This window comes from Choloepus didactylus, chromosome 6 (genome assembly GCF_015220235.1).
Source record: "Choloepus didactylus isolate mChoDid1 chromosome 6, mChoDid1.pri, whole genome shotgun sequence".
Classification (NCBI taxonomy): domain Eukaryota; kingdom Metazoa; phylum Chordata; class Mammalia; order Pilosa; family Megalonychidae; genus Choloepus; species Choloepus didactylus.
In genome coordinates this window covers 110046171-110063968 of record NC_051312.1, presented here as the reverse complement: position 1 = coordinate 110063968, position 17798 = coordinate 110046171, and the positions used below count along the sequence as shown (strand labels likewise).

Sequence of the window (17798 nt, the reverse complement as noted above, 5' to 3'; positions counted from 1 at the left end):
TATGTCTAAAATGTTTATGTAAAAAGATTCCACCAAGTATTATTTATTACAGTGAAAAATATATTATGGTATGGTATTCCATAAGAAAATAGACAATTATTTAAAAGGATGTTTTTGGGGGAAAAATGCAGTAACATAGAAAATTCTCCCAGTATAATACAAGTGGAAAAAGCAGGACATGATACTGATAAAATGTCATTTCAATTATGTTAAAAGGGTTACTAAGGATTAAAAAAAATTAAAGGAAACATGCCAAAATGTTAAGAGCGGGATAATAGTGATTTTGTGTTTTCTTCTTTATGTTCTTTTGTATTTTTCAAAATTTCTGCAAATACCATTTACGATCAGGTATATAAGGGATCTCTAACAGGCTCCTGATCAGTGTCAGTGTCAGAGACAGTGGTCAGAGGCCAGCTGAGTTGGTCTGACCCGGATGGAAATTTTTGGCTGTGTGTAAGGGTATCATTGGCAGAGAGGAAATCAGTCTGCTGGCTTTGTCATTTATACCCTATACCTCTACTGTAGGATGCAGCAATTTGTGTTTATGAGAAGTATTTCCATTGTCAAGGAGTGATGGTACAATTACAGCTCTGCTTTATTTCTATGACTGCTTTGGAATTTTTTTTTCTTAATTTTCACATATTTGAAGATTAAATGTTTGGTGAAAGCCTGCTCTGTGCCAGGTACCATGAGAGTTTTGGTTTAAAAAATGCAAAGGGCAGGGTCCCTTCCCTCAAGGAAGCGCCATCTGATGGGAGAGGCAGATGGTTGCAACCTCCTGTAAAAAGAGCTGTGGTGGAGGTGGGCTCAGAGGAACACGTCAAGCCAGGCTGGCATCCCCAGGCTTCCCAGAGGCCACTTGCTGCTGAGATCTTTTAATTCAGCAGTGGAACTTCTAGGTATAGTATAAATGGTGCAGTCATTTTCCTCACACAGTTTGAATTAGATTTTATTCTGCCCTGAATTTCAGGCTTATGTGCTTTTTCTAAATAATCAAACTAATCATTCCAGATCTTTCTTTTCTGCCTCTTACTTTCTGACCCCACATGTTCACTTCACTTGTGTATAGGATTTTCCTCAGAGTGGTATGATCATCATCTTCAAACACCACAACCTTCTTAGCTGTAAGCTGGCTTTTCAATGGTAATTGCTAGAATTTGTTTTGATCATAGTCTGAACTTTATAAAATAGAAGCCAGTCTAAAAGTAATGTGAAAAAGAACAACATATTTTTTTTCTGGTCTTCAAAATTAATGGCCTCAAGTGGTAATTCTGGGGAAAATAAAAAACAAAAAAACAAAAAAAAAAAACCCACAATTCTTATTAAAGCATTTTCCAAAAGCGTGTAAGATCAATTGCAGCTATTGCTCACATCCTATGAGTTATAGATCTGGTGATGGTTTCTAGAAATATCTTTAATGAAATTTTTATTTGCTATTATTGCAAAAGAAACAAAACACAACCACCTTAATCATCATCCCCCCCTCTATAAAATGCAATATTAATCAAATGTCTTAAATATCATGTTTAATTATCTTCTTTCCCTTTCTGAGGATATGATTTGAAATAAAACAGCAGAAATCAAAGAGACATTGAAAGAAAGTCCAATAATTAAGAACATAGAATTGGAGCTGGTGCTAAGAAATATGACTCAACCTGTAGGATTACAGAAAAATCTTGAAACATTAATTCCGTGGTCTACTCATTAGAGGAACAGTGCCTTCTCTCTGCCCCCTCAGAGAACTAATGAAGAAATTCTCATTTTAAGTGGTTAACTAGCAATAGAATCAGAAAACAGTTATTTTCACAGAAGGTGGATTTTACGTTGAATGTAGAAGATGAAGGTTTAGGTAATTTTAAATAATTAGAACTTAGAAATGTCCCAGACTCCTACTAGATAAATAAAGGAGTATTCAGAAAAATTACGACTTGCATCCTGGGTTGTATGATTCTAAGACCAATGTCTCTACCACGATACTGCCCTTATCTCCTGTCTGGGTACTGAGCAAAGATAACAATTCCTAGCTTGGAAGAGTCCAAGGTTTAGTAGGAAAGACAGATATGTAGCCAGTAGCGAGACTTCAACAAGGACAGTGCAACATCAGAGAATGGATCACATGTTATTGGGAGCCCTGTTTAAAAAGTAGACTTGGGGGTCACTTCTGAGATTGTGGGAGTCTTCACAGGAAAGATAGCATTTGAGCTGGGCCATGAGATACGGGAAGGATGATTTCAGGCAGATAAATAGCATCTCCAAATACATAGCATGAAATCAGTAGGGTGTGAGATGACCCCAAGAGTCCTCCATGGTGAACTGAACTCGTGAACAAGAAAAGGCGCACGTGTAAGAAAGTGAGGGAAGAGCGGGATATGATGAGTTTAGTTTGGAGCTTGCTGCATTTTTAGTGTGTGTAGGTCATCCAGATGGAAATGACCCATGGACAGTTATATGAATACAGGTCTGCAGCTTTCAACAGAGGTGGGAAGTAGAAGTACAGATCTTGGAGTCCTCAGTGGGTGATGGTTATACCAGTGGGGTAGCTGAGGTCACCCAGGGGGAACATTTAATTCCAGAATAGATAATGGAGGATGACACTCTGGGAGCACTTTAACTAGTAGTCCTGTGGTACAATTAATGTGAAAATTTAGCTACAACATGGGCTAAATAGGCTGATATGAGTTGGCCCAAGACCCAAGCCACCAACTTACAAATTACTTTGGGAGCATAAATGGTTTGTAATTTGGGGGCTTGAGTGTACTTCCTTTTTCCTATCCCCAGTGTTCCAGAATTGGAAAACCGATTCCTGGCTTATCCTGCCCACACGCTTTTTGTTTTTATTGCATTTAGGCATATCTTCAGCTCTACCTCAATTTCAGGCCTGTTTGGTTCATTTGTAATTCAAGTATGAGGACATCCAACTTGTACCATTAAAACAAACTTTGCATGTCTGTCCTGTGCCTGGCACTTTGCTAATTGTTCTTTCCTTCTTCCACTTGGAATGGACCAGAGAGGAATTATGGGCATGGTGAGTTTTAAACTCAAGTGGGGACTTTTCAGAAACAATTGGTATTAAAGGGTGATTGCTTGCTGTGTCAGGGAGATTGATGTGGTGAGGCTCTCAGAAACACCTCTTTCTAAAGACTCTGTGAGACATGACCATAATTCTATAATTCCTTGCCTCATTTTTATTAAACTACTTGTGATTTACAACTTTTCTATTCTTTCAAATCCATTTGAAAGAGTTAAACACTATACTCTCTGCTCTTTAGTATGTTTAATAATGTGACTCTAATTAGAGATGTGGGAATACAGTCATTTAGCACATACTGAATATACAGTGTCCTTGATTCTATTCAGAATGCACTAAAGACAGATCTGGTTCATTCTGTATGAGCAGCTCGTGTCTTCCCACAATAGGACGCATAAAGCCTCTGAGGAAAGAGCTTCTTTTATAACAGCTTTAGGATGGGGTGGGGTATGGTGATGTTCTTGCTTCATTAAACACCGGGGTAGTTCCAGCAGGTCAGCATAAATTGGGGGGTCATGGTGCTGGGCTGGGAGCACTCAGGAGGCCCAGGCCTGGCCGAAAGGAGAGACTGGATTAAGAATATGCCTGCCATAGAGCACCCCTCTTCTAGAAAGTGCCTGGAAGGATACTGCCTTCTTTGACTTCTAATCTGTTCTTCTGCTGACTATCCCCCTTCTGCTTATATACTTTTTCTCGATATTGAGCACAATTCAATAGAATAGGACTGTGGTTTCTAAATTACCGTCACATTCCAGCCTTGCCTCCCTGAGATGGTGTCAAGTCATCCTGATGGAGTTATCAAGTCCACCCAAGCTCTTAAAGTATCCATTTACAGGATTTGGTTTGTTTCCTGTAGCCCCTGGCATTCCTGCTCCTTCTCCTGGGATCAGCTCTTTCCCTCTTCCTATTCCAACCACATCATCCCTTGGGACTTCCCAGATCCATCAGCAGATTTGAGACATCTGCTCACCATGAGCTCCCCCAGACCCAGCTGGCTTGAAGAGTGAATGTGAGATGAAGAACTGTAGACAGCTACAGTGAACTTCTTGGAACTTGCTGATGAAATAATGGAGGAAGACAGGTGTATTAGGGTTCTCCAGAGAAACAGATCTCACACACATAGAATATATATGGAAAAATATTAAGAGATTTATTACAGGAATTGGTTCAGAAGACCATGGGGATTGGTAAGTCCAAATTCCACAGGGCAGGCTGAAAGTTGGAAACTCGGTGAAGGTGAAGTTGAATTCCCCAGGAAAAGCTGTTTGGCTAAAGTAGAGATAGAAATTCTTTACTGGTGAAATCCTCAGTTCTCCCTTTAAGGCCTCCAACTGTTTGAATGAGGAGACTCCTTTCATTTCTGAAGGCAATCTCCTTTGTTGATTGTAGAAGTAATCAGCCATAGATACAATCAACTGACTAACGATTTAAATCCATCATCGAAATACCCTCACAGTAACAATCAGGCCAGTGCTTGCTTGGCAAAACAACAGGCTACCACAACGCAGCCAAGTTGACACATGAAATGAACCATCATGATAAGATGAAAGTTGTAGGAGGGATTGAGGTTAAAGGAGGATCCTTTGTGTATCTTGTGTGCATGTGTGTGTTTGTCTTCAACCAAACTGAAAACTGGGCAGCCGTCCTCGACTCCTCTCTCTCATCCTCCAGTCCCTCACCCTTGCTCCTCTACCTGCCAGCACCTGGGCTTGGGCTCCCGCTGCTCCTTCAGATCTCCTGCCTCATGTCACAGCCCCTCTTTCTCCACTCAACTACTACAGTGTTCTTTACAAAAGGCAAACCGCATCCTGCCAGCCCCTACCTAAAACCCTTCCCTGAATTCCCACTGCCCTCAGGAAACCGTTCAAAGCCTCAGCTTGACCTATGAGGCCCTTCCAGTCCTGGCTCCTGCCCACCTCTCCAGCTTTCTCTCTCCACTCATCTCCTTGCATGCCACACTCTAGCTACTTTAAAGCACTTGCAGTTGTTACGTCACACCCATACTCACCTCAATGTCTTTGCACCTACCATTATTCCTTCCTTATGGAATACTGCACTTTCCTTCCTCTGCCTCCTCTGCCATGGTCCGGAGTTCTCCTGCTGGTCCTTTAAGACTGAGCTGAACTGTCACTTCTTCTGAGAAACTTCCCTGACTCCAATCTGGGTACATGCACCTTGTTTCTTTGACTGTGAGGACCCTTATCAAACCATTTTCTGATTGCTAATTTATCTAGGTAACAGGAGAGCTTGAGCTGTGCTCCTGGAATTCGAGGGGGTGCAGAAGCTGATGCCTACCTTTCCTGGAAAAGGTTCAAGGCGAGAGGTGGCTGGAGATTCTCCTCATGGCCCATGGAAGAGAGAAGACTTTGGAGGGAGAGGCCTGTTCTTTCCAGGTTTGGGGAGGGCAAAGGTGTGGGTTTCCTAGGGGCCAAGTGGACGCCTCAGAGTTCCCTGAGCTTTGGGTCCCAGCCCAAGGGCACTGCTTAGCAAGGTGAAATGATGCAATACAAAGAGTCTATATAGGTTTTGCCATTAGAATAGGGGAGAGCGGACTAAATATGAGAAGCTCAAGGCTGCATGTCTTGCACCAGAGAACAGTGACATGGGAATTCCGTACAGGGATCTCTGGAAAAGGGAAATTTTTAACCAAGGCCAGAAAGGTTAAATAACTTAGGATTTCAAAGCTAGGAGGTGACAAAGCTGGGAAATGACCCTGATTCCAGGACCCATGTCTTAACCAAAAGGTGGCAGTGGGTGGCAAAGGAAGGGTGACTGGGAGAGATTTCACAGCAGCCGTGATAACAGGTGAATTTTTCAGGATATCAGGATTTCCAGGAGTTGGAGGTGGGGAATGAAAAACAGCATGGATAGTAATATCCCTTACAGACACAACTTCAAAAAATTCACTGGCAGAAAAACTCGCTTCTACCCAAGAAGTGGGCATATAGTTAAGCTCCTTAGCTCCTTTTACTCTCTGATCCTGTAGGAGAACAGCTTTGAACAGTTTCCTTGAAGAACAGAGCCCTCCACCTTGTGTTCCTGGGGCTGTCAGAGAAACAGTACGGGAAACAAAAACCCCGGAAGGCCTCAAGTCATCTGAAATCCGGATATTAAAGGAGCTTGGAGAAACCCTAAAGTCTCTATTTCACTGTTCATCTCATACCCCAAGGGCCAGGACTCAGTGATCCACCTCGATATAGAAACAGTGCCAGATGGACACAAGAGGAATTTATCGATGTGTTTGCACAGGTAGCTGCCTGGAGCAAGCAGACCCAGTCTTTGCAGTGCGACCCCACATATTCCCAACTCTTCCCCCACGGGCTTCGTCCACCTGCCTGCCCGCTCCCTTTACGATTATAAGAGGCTTAAAGCAAAAACCACGTGAACGTGTGTACGTTTTGTAAAAGCAGCTTCCGAAGCCCCCTCGGAGTCTTATTTCCAGAGTGGGAGCCGGGCTGGGGTAGGGGAGCAGCCGTGCCTTCGCCGCCGCGTGGGGGAGCGAGCCGGAGCGCGTCACCGTCGCCGGCAGAGGCGCTGCGCTGCCCAACAGGCAAAGGCGCACGTTAGCAGCCTGGTGGGAGCAGAGATATAAAAGTGCTGAAACAAAACCCGAGGGGGCTGGAGGCAGGCGCCGCGCTCCGCCGGGCGCCGGTTTCCCTCCCCGGGACAGCCCGGCGCCCTCTCCTCCGCGCACCCATCTGCCCACCGAGCCCGGCGGGGACAGCAGGACCGCGGGAGCCCCGGGAGAGGAGCAGCTCCTGCAAAATGGTCCCTCCCTTCTTGCTGCTCTGCCTCCTCCACTCGGTGCGCGCCGCCGGGCGCCCCGAGGGCCGAGCCGACAACCAGAGCCTGGGAGCGGCCCTGGCCGTCCCCAACGCCTCGCACTTCTTCCCCTGGAACAACTACACCTTCTCCGACTGGCAGAACTTCGTGGGGCGCAGGCGGTACGGGGCCGAGTCCCAGAACCCCACGGTGAAAGCCCTGCTCATCGTGGCTTACTCCTTCATCATCATCTTCTCGCTCTTTGGGAACGTCCTGGTCTGTCATGTCATCTTCAAGAACCAGCGAATGCACTCGGCCACCAGCCTCTTCATCGTCAACCTGGCGGTCGCCGATATAATGATCACGCTCCTCAACACCCCCTTCACTTTGGTGAGGCGCGGCTCCATCCCGCTGGCTCAGGCTGCCCTGGTCTCGGGCTCATCTCTCATTTCTCATCTCCCCACTCTTCCTCCTGCTTGCCCTTGTCTTTCTGACATTCGGGGTGTGTGAGTGTGTGTGTGTGTCCGTGCATGCCTCTCTCCCTCCCTCCGCTCTTTCCGTCTGGCTTTTCTGCCTCTATCTCTATCTCCCTTTTTGGATCTTTCTCAGTCTGGTTGCTCTCTTGCTCTCTTATCTCTAATTTCTCATCTCTCAACTTTCTCCTCTGTTGTCTTCAGTCTTTCTGTCAGTCTGTAATTCTCTGTTGGGGAAAGACAAATCAGGGTGGAGTTTGCAGAGAACAGCGTTTTATTCGGGACACCGAAGTTTTGCTACAGCAAGGGAAGGCACATCACTTTCAAGAACTTCTGGGGTTCTAGGGATGGCAAACGATTTTTATTGGCATAAAAAGGAAGTTAGCTTGACTCCTACTGATAGAGGAAGGCTTGTCCATCTTATAGGGCTGGGTTTAGGGCAGCTGGGCTTAATTTTGTATTGGGTCAAACTTAACCAACCAGTGGTTTGATTGAATATTTGGATCAGCTTCCTTGTTGGGACTTCACATGTCAAAAGGTATCAGGAAGGAGTTCAAAGTGGAAGACACATTTTTTTTTTTGTTTTTTTTGTTTTTGTTTGTTTGCTTTTTTATTGGCTCCAAGGGGTCCCCAGGGCTTTCTCTGTATAATTTTATAAGTGTTCTGATCCAGTACAGATGTCTTTAGTTCTCATCCCCACATATGCAAATCCTACCTATTCTTTAAAGCATATCTCAAATAGCAGTTAGCAGTGTCAAGTACTTTTCAGGTATCATCTAGTTTGATTTTCATAACAATCATGTGAAAGAGTTAGCCCATTTTACAGATTGGGAAGCTGAGGCTCAGAGGGCCTAAGCACCTTGCCAAGGTAACAGCTATCAGTGGCAAAAACTATACTGTAAACCACTGTGCTCTACTCTTTCCCTCATGCTGGCTTGCTCACCCTCTATCACCTCTGAGTCTCTGCCCTCACCCCCTTCCTCACCTTGTGTCCCCTTTGTCCTTTGTTTGTGGACTTGGTAATAATCAATGTTCTGTAAGACCGTTGATTATTTTGTCTTGTATCCAGGTTCTTGAGTCCTCCTCTGCCCAGACTGGAAGCTCCTTAATCAGAATCCATGCTTGACTTCTCTCGGGCATGGAGCATTACTCACAGGAGTTGCTCAAGTACTAATTTAGTGAGCAAATTTTTGTGGATGATGTTGGATGAGGACTTTTGAGGGCCACACAATGTCCTGTGAGCTTGTCTCCTCTCCACACTGGAGAAAATTCCCCCTCCCTCACCCTACCCCCATTTCTCCGAGTCCCTAGATCTTCTTCCAGGTGATGAGTTGCAAGACCTGCTTTAGCCAAGATATGCTAGCACAGAACACACATGTGAGTTTTCAGATATGCCTCTCCCATTACTCTGAACTCCATATGGGCAAAGAATGGATTTTATTATTACTAATAAAAATAACTACTATTTATTTCTAACGACAGCTTTCTAACAATCTGTGAGATACTGTGTTCCACCCCTTTACAGACTCTTAAAAAAATTAATTCTTATAATAAATCTTTAAGGTAGAGCTTTCTGAGCCCTCTTTTTGGCATGTGAGGAAATTGAAGTTCAGAGAGGTTATATCCCTTACCAAGGTCACACAGCTAGCAACCACTAGTGGTGGGAAATATGACTCTAAAGGCCACATTCTTTGCAAGCTCTCCTGGCACCCAGCCCTGGGTCTGGCCCCAGCAGCATGATCAGGATTTGTTGAATTAATTAAATGAATGAGAATGAGGCGTGCTAGAGAAAATCATGTGTGACCCACATCTCAGCAGCATAGAGAGGAAGAAGGGAGGACTGGGGAGAGGCCTCCTTAGGGCTAGCTCCTCAGAGACCATTGTGGGTGGACATCAGGGTCAAGTCCGTGAGTCTCCTGACCTCTGTGGGCTCGTTGCAGGTCCGCTTTGTGAACAGCACGTGGGTGTTCGGGAAGGGCATGTGCCACGTCAGCCGGTTTGCCCAGTACTGCTCCCTGCATGTCTCGGCGCTGACGCTGACCGCCATTGCCGTGGACCGCCACCAGGTGAGGGCACCTACCCGCAACACTCGGTCCTTCCTTCCCTGTCTTTCCTTTCCACGGGGTTGCCAGGGGCTCTCAAGACAGGGTGTTTTAGCCCATTTTTCAATTAGCATGTTTGTCTTCTTTTGATGACTATGAGCACTTGAATAAGGATATCAATTCCTTTGTCTTTAGCATTACAAAACAGTTACTCCCAATTTGTTGTTCCAGTGAAGACTTTGGATGTTACAGACTTTCTGCTGTGGAAATTAATGAGCTTGTTCAGGGGGTAGAAAAGCAAACCTGGAAAATCACAAACACACACACAAAAACCCTAGAAAACATTCTGGGGTGTGCGGTGGCAGGAGCAGGGTGCCGTCTCACCTGTTGGAAGCACCTGGCCGGCCCGGTGAGGAGAACCAGGGAGGACTGAGGTGTCCACCCTGGGGGAGGGCAGCTCCACACCAGGTACTTTGTGCCTGTTAACTCAACCAACTGGTGTTATGCTTAGACCCCTGCTGGATCAAGGGAGGGAGATTCAGAAAATTGCATATGTCGCCTTCCCAAGTTCACATGCCTGGTGCATGATGACGCTAGGACTAGACTGAGGCTGCCTGGCTCCAAGCCCATGCTCTGATCACTAGGCCCTTTGCTAGAGAAGACACTAGGGAGCCTACAAGGCCAGTATCAGAAGGGCCACGAGCACAAAGAGAGATGAGATTTATCCTGAACAGCACCAAAGAGTGAGACAAGGGTCATGGAGTAGGAGGTTTCAAAGATGCAGAGCCAATGAGGAAGAAGATTCTAATAACATATCCAAAGGTGGACAGGGCTGTCTGGCGAGGTACTATGTCTCATTTCAGCAGCCTCAGTTAAGCAGTGTCTGGACGATAACTCGATAGGGATGTTTTAGAGGGAATCCGTGCATCGGCTAGGGGACTGGCACCAGACGAACACTGAGCTCTCTGTATCCCTGAAATACCATCATTTTATGAGTCAATTTTATTTATATTGCAGATGTTTTAATGAAAAATGCAAAAAGTGTACACGTAAATATTTCCTGCCTTTTCCTGGCCTTTTCCCCTAATTCGATATGAGAGGCTCTGGCTTACTTTTACCTGGTCTAGGGCTCCATTTAATCTCCATGTAACACACTGACTAAGAATTGACCCTTGGGGCTAAAGGGGGGTCTGAAGAATAGGTGGGTGAGTCTAGTCTACATTGACCTTGTTGCTGTGAGGCCCTGAGACCCTGTCCCAAAGCCAACGGCGTCCACATGTAGGATCTCTGACCAGGCTGTGACTCCCGTCAGCAACCAAAGAAGGGGCATGAGGGGTAGAGATGGCATCATCCAGAGGGAAAGGCGCCGGGCAACATCTAAAGCCCGGTCACCTTCTCCTATAAAGATTTGAAAGAGTTGGGAGGAAAGTTTGGGAGAAAAAAATGAAATCCTCAGGACATAGCCAGAATGCCCAGAGTGTCATGCAATGACATGGTGAGTCAGACAAAGCTCTCCATGACCTCTCTCCCCTGACCCTGGACTCATCTACCCCAAAATGCTTTTTCCAAGAAATAATGATTCTAGTCTTAAAATGAGGGTGTTTTTAAATTCCCAAGACTTTATATAAACCACTTAGGAGAATTCATTGACATACAGTAACAATTCCAAGATGCATTTCAGCCTGAAGCCTATAATGCCAGCTTTAGTATAGGCATGTGAAAGCTGGACCCCCATGCGATTTTAGTCCCAGCCTTCATAAATGGTGTTGTGAACTTCCAAATAAATGTTGATGCAGCTTCCCATGATAAGGAATGAGGGACTCCTCTCCATGTTTGTCATCCTCAGACCCTCTTAGAGCACTTCAGAACCTAGGTGGTCTAGAACCTGGGAAGGCACGGTCAGATCCTGAGGTGGGGGTGACCATGGGCTTGTCGAAAGCAGTGGTGTGGGTGCCGGGCAAGCAGACCCTCCCCAGTTCTCTCACCACGCCCTGGTTCTGCCTGGGTATGGCTGGCAAGAGGCATTTGAACTGCCTGGTTTCTGTGAGTCCAGATGACACTTTCTGTCCCCTGAGGTGGGCTGTGGGGCAGGGCATGGCTGGAAACCCTTGCAGCTGCCCAGTGCAGCTCAGGGGCTCAGTAATGCCTGTCAGGGGTGCTTGAGTAATCCGGACCTGCCTTGCAGGACAAGGATGAGTGCGCTGTGTTGTGCAGATTTCTCATTTGCTTCTAAACCCCTTCAGCCTAGGACACTGTTTGCTTGTTTTCCAGGTCATTATGCATCCGTTGAAGCCCCGGATCTCAATCACAAAAGGCATCATCTACATCGCTGTCATCTGGACCATGGCTACGTTCTTTTCACTCCCACACGCTATCTGCCAGAAATTATTTACCTTCAAGTACAGGTGAGGTCCAGACTAGCCAGTCGGGAGCAGCCTGGGGTTTCGGAGGAGATTGCTGCACGCACTGACTGGGTCCTCAACAAAGGGAAGCTTTGAATGCACATCTTGGGCTTCTGGGAATGACGCTGCTTGAGAGTTACCTGCCTCCCTGATCCGTTCTCTCTGCCTCTCTCCTGTCCTGCTGCTTCTGGGTCTGTGTGTGTCCTCTTGATTTTTTCTGCCTTCTCACTAGCTCTCTTCTCAACAACTTTAGTTTCCTCCTTTTTCTCTTTCCAGTTTCTCTGCAAGCGCCAGGCGACAGTTACCAGCTTCTGTCACTAGGGGGCCTGCACTCACACAGCCTGAGATTTAACACCACCAAGGCCGCGTTTAAAATGAGCGATGTTTAAAGTCTGTCACACAACCTACAAATAGAAACATGCATGAGGCAGGACTCACTGCCTCTCCCCCTCCATTCTGGCTCAGGTTTCTTTATTATTCTCTCATAGAATGAAAATTTCTTTCTTTCCAAGCATTCATGTTTTCTTTAGGCACTCATTGTGCCACGAAGGCTGCCATCCCTGACACACTGGAAGTTTGTGGATGGCTGGCCCTGTTTCTGATTTTACTACCCCAGCACCTAGCCTTCTGTCTCTACGTAGTCTGCCCTCAATACATAGTTACTGGATGAATGAATGATCTTAGAGAGATTTTCATCATTTTGTATTGTTTTAGTTAGGGTTCCTTAGAAGAAGTCGCTGAGATATGGGCACAGTGTGCAAGGGATTTATTAAGGAAGTGCTCCAGGGTAGTGGGTGGGGGCGTGGGAAGCAGGACAGGGAAGGGGGAGAGGCCGCGGCAGGCTGGGGTCTCGGGTGACGCTGCAGCGCGGCCCACAGGGAGTTCTGGAGCACAAACGATAAGGCAGCTTTCCCCGCCCTGAGGCAGCGGAGCTTAAAAAGTCCTCCCTCTGTGAGCCCCTGTTTCCAGGGTCCCCTGCAGGACAGGGGAACTCCAGCCACGCTGGCTCCTGTGTATCTGGGTGAAGCGTCTTCAGTGGCTCTAGGGTAGTCCTCCGGAGATCACCAGTGACAGCTGTTACTTGCCGGCACTCCAGACTGGTAAAGGGAAGCTGCCAGCATTTGGTACAACAGCCATACACTGCCCTGTCTGTAATACACACGCATGTGCACACACACACGCACATGCACGCATTCCTGTGACATAAGCCTTGAAGCACTGGAGGATGATTTCAATTACTTTATAGGTGCCCCTTTCACGAATTCTAGGATATTGGAATGAATCAAATACTCAGATCATCCAGCATTCGGGCTCCCCATCTGCCTTTATAGATGTGGGAATATGTGTGTGTGTATATATATATATATATATATATGCCAAGAGGGTTTTCTCTTACTTTCACTAGTGATGGCCACCAGCATATATAACAAGCAATACATCACATGGACATCCCTAAAAAGTTGAAGAGGACTACAGATGCATTCCATATAAAATAAATACTTATTGGTTGTGCTCTGATTACCAAGCTCAGGATTCTTGATTTTTAAAAGTGCAAGGATAGTTGTGGGAATTTTATTTTTAGTTACATTTGAACTGTATGCATGGTGGGTCTGAATATAGAGAGTTTCCATGTCTTTTATGGAGATAAAATATACATATAATTGATCAGTTTGAGTGATTGCAACATGTTCTGGTTGCAAAACAGTTAGGCATGCTAAGGATAATATTTGTGAAGTTTGAATGCCTGTGAAGGATGATTAAACGCATATTTCTGACATTTTAGTGTTTTGTATTTAGGTTATTTATACTTTGTATCTAAAACTGAACAGCTCCTGTGCTATATTGATTTTATTGGTAGTATTGAGCAGACCTTGTTTCTGCATGAAACTAGTTGCAAAACCCACTATTTTGGAAATAAAAATATATTTTGACATATACAAATAAAATGAATAAAATTAAAAAATAAATAAAAATAAATACTTATTATGTTAGTGGCAGAATGTACAAATAATAGGCTAGTTCAGGCTTTGCCATTCACATTCTCCAATCCTGTCATTTCTTTGATCCATTGCTTAGTTCCCCTCTGGAATAGGAGTAGGTAGTAAGTACAATGGGGAATTCCAGCATTTCATGAATCTGTGGCACTCTGAGGATGAGTTGGTTCTAAGACCAGGAACACTAGTGTTTCATTCATTCACTCAACAAATATTTATCAGGTCTCTGCTATGGGCTAGGAATAATATAAGGTTAAGAGGACACAGACAGATTCAAGTCAATTCTTTTCTTTTTTTTTTTTTTTTTGCCCGTTTTTCTGCTCATCCATCCACACACTGGATAAAGGGGAGTGTGATCCACAAGGCTTTCACACACACTGTCACCCCTTGTAAGCGCCATTGTTATACAATCATTCAAGTCAATTCTTTATCTTCAAGAGCTCCCAGCCCTGTGGGGAACCAGAGATTTGGTCAGATAGTCAGACTACAGCATTAAAAAAATGCTATAACAGAAGGATATACCAGGAACCCAGTGAAAGGAGAGTCCAGTGCTTCTTGGGATGGGACTTTCCCACACTTGCTTCTCTCTGTCTCTCTCTCCCTCTCTCTGTGTCTCCTGCCCAGCGAGGATATTGTCCGCTCCCTGTGCCTGCCAGACTTCCCTGAGCCAGCTGACCTCTTCTGGAAGTACCTGGACTTGGCCACCTTCATCCTGCTTTACATCCTACCCCTCCTCATCATCTCCGTGGCCTACGCCCGTGTGGCCAAGAAGCTGTGGCTGTGCAACACGATCGGCGATGTGACCACGGAGCAGTACCTCGCCCTGCGGCGCAAGAAGAAGAAGACCATCAAGATGCTTATGCTGGTGGTGGTCCTCTTTGCCCTCTGCTGGTTCCCCCTCAACTGCTATGTCCTCCTCCTGTCCAGCAAGGTCATTCACACCAACAACGCCATCTACTTTGCCTTCCACTGGTTTGCCATGAGCAGCACCTGCTACAACCCCTTCATCTACTGCTGGCTCAATGAGAACTTCAGGGTTGAGCTGAAGGCACTTCTGAACGTGTGCCAAAGGCTGCCCAAGCCTCAGGAGGACACGCTGCCCTCCCCAGTTGCTGCCTTCAGGGTAGCGTGGACAGAGAAGAGCAATGGCCGGAGGGCCATTAACCTCCTGCCCTCCTCCCATCTCCAGTCTGGGAAGACAGACCTGTCCTCCGTGAAGCCCATTGTGGCAGTAAATTAGAGGCAGGGGGAGGGATCTGTTTCCAGCTGAGGTTGGAAAAGAGCCTGAAGAGATGGCCTGTGCTCTCATACCTTAACAGTGCTAGAAACGGGTCACACAGAAGCTATAGGACTCTCAAGTTTCTAGAAAACTCTGCCCAGCTTCCCAGCCCCATTTGATGTGAAAACTGCAGGGCAACTACTAACCCAGTACATGTGTAAATATTATGGTCTAAGAAATGCTGTGAAGTGGATCACCCTGGTTCCATGAGTGAGAGAGCCAGGGACAACTTCAGCCCTGATGGTTGCTTAGTCATTTATTGCTCCATCTGTCAGGCAACTGGCTTCTGTACAGCTCTTCCCTGCCGCTGAGCATCTGTAAAGGAACCCTGAGTCATACTTTGGGTGTGGCAGACCCAGAGCTCTGCATTCGAAAGGTTCATGGGCCAGTGAAAGGCTAGCTGGTGCTGAGGTTTTCATGCCTTGCTTTCTAAAGTAGTTGGATCAAGATCAATCATGATCCTGCGCTGGCCTGACCATGGACAAGAAAAGAAGGGACCAATTTGGGTTCTTAAAACAAAGAGGAATTATTGCATTTTTCTTACCAGAAGAAATTATTATTAAAACTTTGAAAAATTCAGAAAAACATAAAGAAGAAAATAAAAATCACTGCCTTATCCGACCAATTTGTGATAATGGCATATTTCTCGTTGTATGTGCTGTGAATTTATTTGCAACTTTTTCCTCCACTTCTGTGTCAGGGCTTTATATTTTTCATTTTGAATTGCAGTTTTCCATTTGGATTGTAATGATAAGCAGGAAACAGGCATGGCAGAGTCCCTCTCCTGAGAGTAGCGTCCACAAGAAGAATTGGAAAAAGAAGTGGGAGGGGAACCCAAGGTGAAGACCATCACTGGTCTGACAGACCTAGACCCTTCAGGAAGGCCTGGCTGAAGTGGCCCTTCTCAGAGAGTGGTCATCATGATGAGCCAGGGGACAAAACTCAGCCAGAAGGCATAATTCCTTCTCTTCTGCAATCACATAGAAACAAGAGGAGGTGAAAAATTATTCTGCTTTTCAAAGGAGATGAGGGAACAGGCTTTCCAACATGCTGGAAATAATTGTGCTTAGATACCTCATCTTCCCAACCTGTCTAGACAGGCCATTTCTCTGTGTTGTCTGGAAAATAAGGTGTCTTCAAACCAGTTCGGAAAGAAGACTCACCGTCAACATGGCCTTGGAGGCTGGGATGTCAGGGCCTCACCTGTCACTTAGAGAAGCTTCTGGAACGGTGATATTCCATAAGGACCCAAGTTGCCATAGAAATCTCATTCCAGAGATTGAATGTTTTCATCACTTTCCATCTGGTCCTGAGTGATTCACTGTGTCACCCAGAAGAGAGAAGTGTCAGACAGGATCGAGCTTAATTCACAAGCCCTAAACATCTGCTACTCTCAGGCTGATGGCAGGTTTCCTTCTAGCATCTGAAAAAACATAAAAGCAAACCATGGTTATGGGGCTGAATGGGAGACTGAGGTCTGGGGAGGAAGGAGTTTGTTCAAGGATCACTCCTACCTCTTGGCTGCTAATCGAAACTGAACAAGGCCATGTCATCTTCTTCCCTGGTGATGATATGTGGGGGCTTATTATATTCTTCTCACTATGAGGACGTTTGACACTTTTCAAGATAGAAAGTTTAAAAAACCGTCTTTTGAATAGCAGGTAAAGAAGTGATTTTCATGGGGGCAGAGAGAGCCTTTTAAGCCCATAGGGATCCTCAAATGGATTTTCTGGCCAAATTGCTCTTGTGCCAATGACAGTATACTTGTGCTTATAGTCTCTTGTGGTGTCAAGAAGCAGCCAATGGTTTCTTCCTAATGCTTCCGTAGAAAGTCTGTGAAAGAGTGAGAGGAGGCAGTGGGGATACAGAAAGTTTGTCCGGCTCTCAAAATCACAGGGAAACCTTCTCTTTGTTCCTCTTTTGTGGGGTGGGGGACAGTGGAAGGTGGGTAGTCTGGAAATACTGCCAAAGCATGGAGAAGACCCTTCTCTGGTGGTGCTAGTGGGGAGGGGGACCTGTGGATGGCCCATTTAGTCTGGGTCTCCCTGCAGATAGACTGTCAGCACCCCGACCGCCTCACTCCTCGTGGACACTGTGTGCTTAGGGCAACAGTGATTTGTATTTGTGAATGTGAAATTCATAAAGCTTGAGTTTTCCCCAGTGGGCTGTAAAGAGTCCTTTACTGTAAAATTGCTTCAGTCTTAAGAAAATACATTTGGGGTGTGTGGAGTGTGCCTCTTGGATTGGTGATTTCGTCCTATTTGGTAACCTTTGAAGTAGGAATCAACATGGATTAGGCTAAGAGAGCCCAGAGATCATCTACCCCAAACCCTGCCTTTTACAGATGAGGAAACTCAAACATCGAGAGGTTAAAAGTCTGGTCCAAAAACGCCTGACTTAGTGTAGTGCCAAATCCCCTCTGCCGTCGCAGGTATGTTGACTCATCTGAATGATGCTATTCAAAGCCCAGGAAATTAGCCTTAAAAGATTTCACAGAAAATTGTAAATAGGGGATGTTTTGCTGAACCCTGAAGAAAATTTGAGATTAAAATGATAGATGAAGGAGAAGAACAGGACTAAGAGTGCTTTCTTTCACCCTCAGACAGTCTCGAATGTGGTCATTATTATCCCTCCATTGCACATGAGGAAACTGAGTGTGTGCACAGCAAACTTAAGTGACTTCCTGAAAATCACACAGCTAAATGTGGAAAATGGCCCCCTCTTAGAGATTAGCACTTTAAAGAATCTGACAGGTGTGTAGAAAAGAATCAACTTTTTAGAATCCAATGTTCTCCAAATTGCCTTGATTTATGAAAAA

The 17798-nt window shown here is 45.5% G+C and overlaps 1 protein-coding gene across 1 annotated transcript; it reads left to right on the top strand.

Annotated features, from left to right (window-relative positions):
- The first annotated feature begins 6719 nt into the window (after nt 1-6719).
- Nucleotides 6720-17497, top strand: GPR83 (G protein-coupled receptor 83). The gene is made up of 4 exons (XM_037841355.1): nt 6720-7180; nt 9204-9329; nt 11577-11710; nt 14326-17497. Exons 1-4 carry the CDS (start codon nt 6794-6796, stop codon nt 14939-14941), a joined length of 1263 nt encoding a protein of 420 aa, XP_037697283.1. The 5' UTR covers nt 6720-6793; the 3' UTR covers nt 14942-17497.
- The last annotated feature ends 301 nt before the right edge of the window (nt 17498-17798 follow it).

What these genes read in the sequence shown, in the direction of transcription:
- GPR83 (XM_037841355.1), top strand. Translation starts at nt 6,794, where the DNA reads ATGGTCCCTCCCTTCTTGCTGCTCTGCCTCCTCCACTCGGTGCGCGCC. An exon ending in TCAACACCCCCTTCACTTTG is followed by an intron (nt 7,181 to 9,203) that starts GTGAGGCGCGGC and finishes GGCTCGTTGCAG; the next exon opens with GTCCGCTTTGTGAACAGCAC. An exon ending in TTGCCGTGGACCGCCACCAG is followed by an intron (nt 9,330 to 11,576) that starts GTGAGGGCACCT and finishes CTTGTTTTCCAG; the next exon opens with GTCATTATGCATCCGTTGAA.